This window comes from Macadamia integrifolia, chromosome 6 (genome assembly GCF_013358625.1).
Source record: "Macadamia integrifolia cultivar HAES 741 chromosome 6, SCU_Mint_v3, whole genome shotgun sequence".
Lineage (NCBI taxonomy): Eukaryota > Viridiplantae > Streptophyta > Magnoliopsida > Proteales > Proteaceae > Macadamia > Macadamia integrifolia.
In genome coordinates, this window is record NC_056562.1 from 15,858,287 (window position 1) to 15,867,391 (window position 9,105).

At 38.0% G+C, this 9,105-nt stretch overlaps 1 protein-coding gene across 1 annotated transcript; it reads right to left on the bottom strand.

The window, feature by feature from the left end:
* Window positions 1-4,499: 4,499 nt before the first annotated feature.
* On the bottom strand, window positions 4,500-8,338 carry LOC122082524 (probable serine/threonine-protein kinase PBL15). The gene is made up of 5 exons (XM_042650145.1): window positions 7,828-8,338; window positions 6,071-6,206; window positions 5,811-5,947; window positions 5,561-5,684; window positions 4,500-5,155 (listed from the first exon to the last, which is right to left on the bottom strand). Exons 1-5 carry the CDS (start codon window positions 8,308-8,310, stop codon window positions 4,740-4,742), a joined length of 1,296 nt encoding a protein of 431 aa, XP_042506079.1. The 5' UTR covers window positions 8,311-8,338; the 3' UTR covers window positions 4,500-4,739.
* Between the last annotated feature and the right edge of the window lie 767 nt (window positions 8,339-9,105).

The window sequence follows — 9,105 nt, forward strand, 5'->3', positions numbered from 1 at the left end:
AGAGAAGGAAATCTCTTGTCAACTCTCTTTTTTACTCTATTTTTGGAAAGAGGGGGGAGTTTGAGAGAAAGAAGGAGAGGAGATATAAAATAAAAGGGAAAAAGATTAGAGGGAAGGGAGATCGTGTGTGGGAGAGTTTGGGTGAAAGAAGGAAATCTCTTGTCAACTCTATCTTTGACTCCATTTTTGAGAAGAGGGGAGAGTTTGAGAGAAAGGAGAGAAAAAATAAAATAAAAGAGAAAAAAGATTAGAGGGAGGGGAGATCATGCGTGGGAGAGTTTGGGAGAGAAGAATTTTTTTTTATAAAAAAAAGAAGGATACCAATAATATTAAATTTATAAAAAAATAAAAAAAAAAAAAAGAAAAGAGAAAAAAATTAGAGAAAGAAATATGTTATGTATAAATAAAAAGAAGGGGTAAAATAGTCATGTGAAAGATTTGCCACTTCTTGCTTTTATATAATAGTATAGTATAGTATAGTATGATATATGATCTATTAGGGGTGAAAGTTTAGTTGTGACAACCAGAACCCGCCCTGGCCCACCCTGAGCCTGAACAAAGCTTGGGCCAAGTTTTTTGACCCTGAGGGTTAGTTAGTGTTGAAAAACCCCAACCTTATATCAAGGTTGGGTCTGGTTAGGGTTGAGGCCTCAACTTGGCCCACCCAGCCTGAAATTTAACGTTGCATATTTATAATAGAAATTAGGGCTCCAATTGGTATTTCATTTTGCTATAATTTTTTAATATATGAGATATGAATGGCAAAAACATATCAATCAAGGTTAATCCAATAATTGTAGAAGTCAAGGTCAACCCAACCCAACCCAGCCTAGCCCAACCCGACCATAAACCCAGCAGAGTTGGATTGGGCCTGGGTTGAATTTTGAGGACCTAGGATTGAGTTAGGGTTTTAAGAAACCAGGCCCTGTTTCACCCCTATGGCCTATGGAACTATTCGGTCTCTTCCCAGGATAGCTAGACCATCATTAGTCACGTAGGGGAAAAAATATTTATATATATATATATATATATACATATATTTCATTAATTATATTCGTTTTGAATTTGAGCCTATGCAACTACTCGGTCAACACGTACTTTGGAAGAGTATAATATCTGTAGAGAGATAGGAGAGAGAGAGAGAGAAATATACAGTTTTCTCTCAACCCAATTGATTATTTGGGCTCCACATGATCGGATAGATAATGTATCAATTGGATAGAAACTTTCATATATCAAGGAAAGAATAAATAATTCTTTATTTCTCAAATATGTACTTTAAAATTATCAAAATTTCAATGAATGAAGATATTTCAGTCAAAGTTTGTGATTAGTCAGTCGCGTCCAATGCGTAGTGTCTCACCTTAGAATTAATATTGAACTTTCCAATATAAAATATTTCAATGAATTTAAGCCAATAAGTTAGTATCAGATTCAGTCAACATAGCGTGTTGGATGCGTATTATCTCCGAAGATAAAAAGGGGAACATCTCCAGTTTGATTTCCTCATCCAATCCAATCCTTCTCTGTTCTTCTTCTTCTTCCATTTCCAAATATAATCTTCTTTTTCGTTGTTATCTCAATCAGAATGAGAGATCTGCCCTTTGTTCATTTTCTCCTCTTATGCTTCTTCTTCTTTTTCCCATTACTTTTGCCTCAGACCCAACCAACCCTCTTGAAGGAGCCACATATTTGCCTAGATGACCAGAAATCTGCTCTCTTGCAATTGCGGCAAGAGTTCATTATTGATTCCACTACTTCACGGGAATCAGAAACAGATTGTTGCTCATGGGATGATGTCACATGCAATAACACCACTGGTTATGTGATTGGTCTCGACTTGAGTTCCAAGCTTTCAGGACCTGTCTTTTCCAGCAACAGCCTCTTTGGCCTCCATCATCTCCAAAGGGTTAACCTTGCTTACAATGACTTCAAGCTAGCTCCTACCCCATCTGGGTTTGATCGTCTTCCAAGCTTGACACATCTCAACCTCTCCTATTCCAATTTCTCTGGTCAGATACCCTAGGAATTCTCATGCCTAACAAGGCCGGTTAGGTCAGCTTAGTGGTCAACTTGAGTTGTTTCAAAATTCATCTCTTTCATCATCATTGGAAGAGATGAATTTGAGTGGAAAAAAATTGAATGGACAAATACCAAAATCGATTTCTCAATTCCCAAGTCTTCAGTCCCTCTATCTGAGTTCTAACGATTTTAGTGGCACTGTAAAGCTGGAGGACACGTTTGTGAACCTTGAGAACCTTTCATTTCTTTACCTGTCAAACAACCTATTGTCACTTGAATTTGGCAACACTAGTTCTTCTTTTCTTCCTCAGCTTTATAAATTGGGGTTGGGATCTTGCCACATAAAAGAATTCCCCAACTTCTTGAGAACTCAAGAGAATTTGCAGATTTTAGACCTTTCAAACAACCAAATCCAAGGACACGTACCAAATTGGTTATGGAAGGAACGGTTATAGCATTTGAATATTTCATACAACTCTTTAAATGCTTTGGAGCAACCACTACCCCTAAAATTTTCCTCAAGACTATTACAGAGACTTGATCTTCGTTGGAACAAGATAAAAGGGTCTCTCCCAATTCCCGCTTCATCTATCACATTCTTTTCAATTTCAAATAACAGCTTTGTTGGAGGAATTCCTGAGTCAACATGCAAATTGAGTGGTTTACAAGTTTTTGATGCCTCTCACAACAACTTGATCTGTTCCATTCCGGAATGTCTAGGTAACATTGGTATTCTCTCAGTATTGGATGTACGAGGGAATAGATTTCATGGAATGCCTCAAAATTTTACAAATGCAAGCAGCTTGAGGACACTCAAATTTTGTGGAAACATCTTAGAAGGGCAAGTGCCTAGGTCATTGGCTAATTGCATATCACTAGAGGTTCTAGACCTTGGGATGAACAAGATGTATGATACCTTTCCCTTCTGGTTGGGGAAATTGCCTAACTTGCATGTTCTTGTATTGTATTCCAACAGATTCTATGGTCCCATCAAACACCCTCGAACGCTTAATGAATTCCTAATGTTGCAAATTATGGACCTCTCTTCGAATACATTTACGGGTAATTTTCCGGTTGAATACTTTCAAAGCTTGAGGGCCATGAAGTTAAAAAAAGGAGAACAAGTCAGAACCACAGCATATAGGAGATTTATACTACAAAGATTCGGTGACAATCATGAATAAAGGGCAAGAAATGGAGCTAGTGAGGATCTTGATAACCATTTATACAACTCTCGACCTATCTGACAATAGATTCCAGGGAGAGATTCCAAAAGTGATTGGAGAGCTCACATCACTTGTGGTTCTAAACTTGTCTCACAATGACCTAACCAGCCAAATCCCATCATCAATTGGAAACATGTTACAGCTTGAGTCATTGGATCTCTCTCGAAACAAGCTCTCAGATTAGATCCCTTGGCAACTTACTAGTCTTACATTTCTTGAATTCTTGAATCTCTCTCAAAATCATCTAGAAGGACCTATACCACAAGGCAATCAGTTGGATACATTTTCAAACACTTCTTACAATGAGAATCCAGGATTATGTGGTTTTCCCTCATCAAGGAAATGCAGAAATGCTAGTAATGATATGCCACCACAAGGTCCACAAGGTGAGAAATCAACAAATGACTTCAAATTTGATTGGAAATTCATGTTGATGGGTTATGGATGCGGCATGGTAATTGGATTTGTCGTAGAATATATTATTTTCAAAGATGAGTGGCTAATAAAGATTTTTAGATTGACGCCAATTGGGCGACCGAGAAAGTCCAAGGGAGGAAGATTGAGAAGATGGTGATAGGTGATCTAAAAATATTTTTTCTTTTAAGGGGTGGTGTTGGAGGGGAAGCAGAGTTTGAGGGGTTGGAAAAGCAGTGACCAAAGATGTCTAATTTTCACTTATATTGAAAGCAATTATAGTTTATCAGATTTTTGTATCGATGATGTAATAATTCAGTTTAGAACATCCAATAATCATGAGTCACACAACCATGTTTAGTTGAGCACTTGAGCTAGTTTAATATGAATTAGTCTATTTTATCAGATCATTTTGGTCGTCCTAGACCTAATTTAGTTGACGAATTTTGTGAATTCAAACCAAAGGCAGTAGATTTTATTTATTTATTTTAGGGTATTCAGGCCAAACTAGTCTCGCGGGTCTATACTAACCCCACAACCATATGGACTAGGTCATACCGAGGTTGAATAATAGCTATTTAGCTTTCACTGAAAGCATTGAAGAGCACTAAACACCCATATGTAAGTGGCCCCAAAGAGATAAGAGGAATTGAACTCAAAACCACATGCTTCCTGATGCAAAGATCCCTTGCCAACTCCACAAGCCCTTGGGGTTGTTGAAGGATTTCTCGTGCAAAACTCATTGTTAAAACTCATGATGAAACACTTAGGTATATGTCTTGAATTGTAACACAATCTGGAAGAAAACAATATTGACACGGAACACTTACAACCTCATTTGCATCTTAATTAACTTGAACACACTTAAAATGGTTTCCATATTTCATAAGCATGCATTATATTCTTTCACTATATTTACAAAAGTGAAACACGTATATATGTCATATATATTATATATTATATGTCTTATTTTTCCCCCATATCTTACTCCTTATACATATAGTACATGTACAATGCCTCTCTACACTTGAGAATGCTTCAATTTCAATAGATCTGAGATTGAATTTTCTGGCAAGATCATCTCCTATAACCCCCAGTTCTAATCTCTCTTCTTCCTTTAATAGAAGCTCCATTCTTGGTAGATTTTGATGTCCCTTGCCACTGTCCACAACTGCCTGCCATGTCCCTTAGATGTTGTATCTCTTCAAGTATCTCAACAATCACAGGCATCCTTGGTCTATCTTTAGGATGTGAACTCACACATTTTAGTGCCAAAGAAGCCATTTCACGTGCTCCCTTGACGGAATACTGACCGGCCAGTTTTTGATCCATGACGTAGCGCAGCTTCCGGCTACTTGTCAAGTAGGGTTTCACCCAATCAACAAGATTTTGTTCACTCTTGGGCCTCGTTTTTTCCATTGCTCTCCTTCCAGTTAGTAGCTCTAGTAGTACCACCCCAAAGCTATACACATCACTTTTAGCAGTCAAGTGCCCTAAGATTCATTGAAACTGAATTCATCATCTTATGATCAATGGAAAACAAAGGATTATGAATATAGGTACTTCTCTTTTTTCTTTTTCTTTTTTCTTGGTGAATGAAGGCCCATGGGCCTTGTAGGCCCATCTCTATGTGGGTTCAATGTTTCTCCATTTGAAGGCCCTATGCATAGTCTTGGCTTATTTTTAGCTGGTATTGGGTATACAAGCAATTTCAATCTAGACCACCAATGTACATACTCTTGGTTCTGGGTTGCGATGAATATAGGCCTGGATCCTCTTTGGGCCCATTAAAACCATAAGATGGGCCTTCCAGATACAAATTGCAGTTGGTTAATCTTGGGTATAAATTGTTGATTACTGAAAATTTTTATTACTATCCAGTGCTAATTGATTATTACCTGTGGTGACATATTCTGGTGCTGCATATCCATATGTCCCCATCACTCGGGTTGTAACATGTGTATTTGATCCCTCTGGGCCCATCTTTGCAAGCCCAAAATCGGATAATTTAGCTGAGAAATCCTAATGTAAAAGCATGAATCAAACAATCATTACAAGAAAACACATTTATGACGATGATAAAAATAAATAAACTATTGTTGCCAAATATAATATATCAAACTATTACAAAGAGAAACGGTAACTTACAGAGTCCAGTAGGACATTAGAAGTCTTGAAATCGCGGTATATGACAGGTTTCTCAGCACCATGCAAGAAAGCTAGGCCTTTTGCAGCTCCAATTGCGATCTTAAGCCTCGTTCCCCACGGTAATGATACGGAGATCCCTGTGATTATTATAAATTTGAGACTAATTAGGTGATTAATTGGATGAAAAAAAAGAGTTAAAGTGCTTCAAAACCATTGAACTTAAAATAAGAGTTAAAGTGCTTCAAAACCATTGAACTTACTCTTAAAGAGGTGATTCTCCAAACTTCCCCTAGGCATGAACTCATAAACCAGAAGCCTATCTTCATCTTCACAACAGTAGCCAATTAATTTCACTAAATTCGGGTGCCTGAGTTGCCCAAGAAATATCACTTCCGCCTTCCACAGGAAAAAAAGAAAAAAGACAATTTTATTAGCAATGGATCTAGTTTGAAGTTTGAAGGCCCACTTCAAATTTGGAATGTTACAAGTCTTAGGTTAACTTCTATATGGACATAGCCTATTATTAATGGATATAGTTTTAGGGCCCATTCTCACAACATAGATAAAGAAAGTCAAATTTATTAGGTGAGATTCTTTGGCAGGTTTGACTTTTAAATCTGTAAGGCATCAAAGTGGTAACTAAACTATATGTATACAACAGCTAATTAATGAATTAAATATGGGCTCGGAGAGAATTATTAAAAAACTCAATCTAAGATAACTTGGGCCATGGATCAAAATGGGCTACCCTAGGTGGCAGTATTAGCTAAGGCAGGTGGGAATTCCTTGGCAAAACCATATCCTAGTAAACTTTGCTTGTATCATGGGCAACGTGAAACAGGTCTAACTTACACCTAAAGCCACAAATCCATTTTCAGTTTAAGTTGAGTTGGGCTTAGTTTTGCAAAACTCATAAGCCTATAAATTGATAGTCAAAAATCCGAAAAATCCGAATTCAATTTACATATATTAAGGGGTATTCATATCCAATCAAAGGATATTCATATCCAATCAGAAGGTATTTGATTCTGAATTTGGATCAGCAGAACATAATCTATCCGACTCAAATATATATCCAACTAATAATAAGAAGGGACGACGAACTATTTTTGGGAGCATGACCAATGCCAACACTCCCATGAGTCTATCTCTTGAATATATAGATCCAACTAATAATAAAAATGGAATAAAGAACTATGTCTGGGAGTGTGGCCAATGCTAGCATTCCCATGAGTCTATCTCTCTCTTCTCCCCTTGTGAAAAACTTATCTACCCCTTATATGAGGGTGGAGAGAGATAGACTTGTAATTTATCCGATTCAAATATATATCCAACTGATAATAAAAAGGGAAAAAGAACCATGTCCAGGACCATGGCCTACGCCCAGCACTGCCATGAGTCTATCTCTCTCCTGCACATGTGAAAATACATATATACCCCTTATTTGAGGGTGGAGAGAGATAGACACAAGGAACGTGGCCAAGCTGCTAGATAGAGAACTACTTCCCTCCTGAAAATTAAGCAGGGGAATTGTTGTCATGCTGTGCGGCTTGCCAGTGTGGGGACTAATGAGAGTGCACATGTGGTTCCAACAAGGGGTGGGATTTTTTGTTTTAGAGTCATTTTGCCCTTCCCATGTCTGCGCACATAGCCTGACAACTTTTTCCCCTAAAAATTAAGTAGATAATGATTGTGAGGGTTCTTAAAAATGCAACATGTTCTAGAGAATGAGAAAAAGAGCTAAAAAAACTGAAAAACATGGATTGAGAGCAAATCGTATCCTTTTTGTGGTGAAGGAAGGTCTAGGTTACACAAGTCAGAGATGTAAACAGAAAACCGAAAATCTAGATCCAACTTGCATCCATATGCATCCGTATCTGATAACATTCAATCCGTTTACATCTCTAAATGCAAGGTGAAACTGATGCATGCCTATAGATATCAATAAAAGTGATGAAGGAACATCTAGAAGATTGAAAGAAACAAAGCAACTTTTTACGTAAGTTTCTTCTATTACCAGCCATTCCCTGTGCCCTTGTAGACCTTCAATATCTAGAATCTTAACAGCAACAGCCTGAGCCTTCAACCCTGTCCTTAAATTTTCATCAATGTACCCTTTGTGGACAGTGCCAAACCCACCTTCTCCCAATAAGAAATTGCTAGAGAAATTTTGGGTTATTGCACGTAGCTCACTCAGTTGAAAATCAAATAAATCAGGACCAAAAGAATGAGCCAGATCTTCATTGATTCGAGTTGATGAAGTACTACTACTAAGATCAGAGAAGGATAACCAGCGAAAAGACGGTAACTCGGCAACCTTCTTAGAGAATTCCGACCGGGAAGGTCTGCACCTGCTGAAATTTCTAAAGACTACATGATCTTCTACTGAACAGCAGTTTGTAGTAAAGGGTCTCCATGGTTTTTTTGGGTCTTTTGACTTTGTAGAAGGAGAAGGAAGTGAAGTAGAAGAGAATGTTAAGGGTTTCAGGTTTGAAGACATTGCACAAGGAAGAGAGGTAGCTAGCCAGAAGAGGGTACTAGTTAGTAAAGGCAGATCAGGACTATATTATCTAAGGCTAAAGGGATAGAGATTCTTCTTTAACTGCTCTCCAACCACTCTTAGTAACTTTTGTTTTGTCTTCTTTCTAATGCCTTCATGCAAAAAAGAGTCATCGTTGATTGGCTTATTCATGATGTAGGGCCAATGGAATGCCTGGAAATCATCAGGAGTGGGACCTACTTATGCCACGCATTTCCACCCCTCTCTGATCCTTACCTGGGAATGGAATAGAGGGTTACGATCACCTGATGAGGTTGTACTAACATTATTGGACCATACCAGAGAAAAACAGAACCAGGCCAGTGGGTTGAACCGCAAAGATCATAACTGGATTCCAGTAGAAGACCAGGGCAATTAGGCAGATTTTTTATCAAATCTTTTTCCACTGGGTTGGTTTTTTTTTTTTTTTTTGGGTGCCATGGTGCGCCGCCACTATGGTGGGTTGGAAGGGTATTGGGAGCCCAATGGTGCTTGACAGGGAGGAGTACGATTTTAGAAAAGGGAGGTGTCTTGGCTGAAAGCACTCATTGTGTGCGAGGGTACGCTCAAACCAAGTAAAAGGCTCAGGCCAAGCTTCCACAAGTAAAGCAAACTAAACCGATTAAATAACTTGTCTTCTTGTTCAAATTAGATCAAAATGCACTAGAGGCAAGAAAAAAATTGAGGGGACATGTGTTTACCTTTGATAGATGATATGATTTTATAAAAATCGGTTAAGCAATTTTACTAGGTAGG

Coding starts and splice junctions, on each gene's coding strand:
- LOC122082524 (XM_042650145.1), bottom strand. CDS start 8,310: ATGTCTTCAAACCTGAAACCCTTAACATTCTCTTCTACTTCACTTCCT. Junction 6,207..7,827: donor AAGGGCACAGGGAATGGCTG/GTAATAGAAGAA, acceptor TTCCTGTGGAAG/GCGGAAGTGATATTTCTTGG. Junction 5,948..6,070: donor GGAGAATCACCTCTTTAAGA/GTAAGTTCAATG, acceptor TAATAATCACAG/GGATCTCCGTATCATTACCG.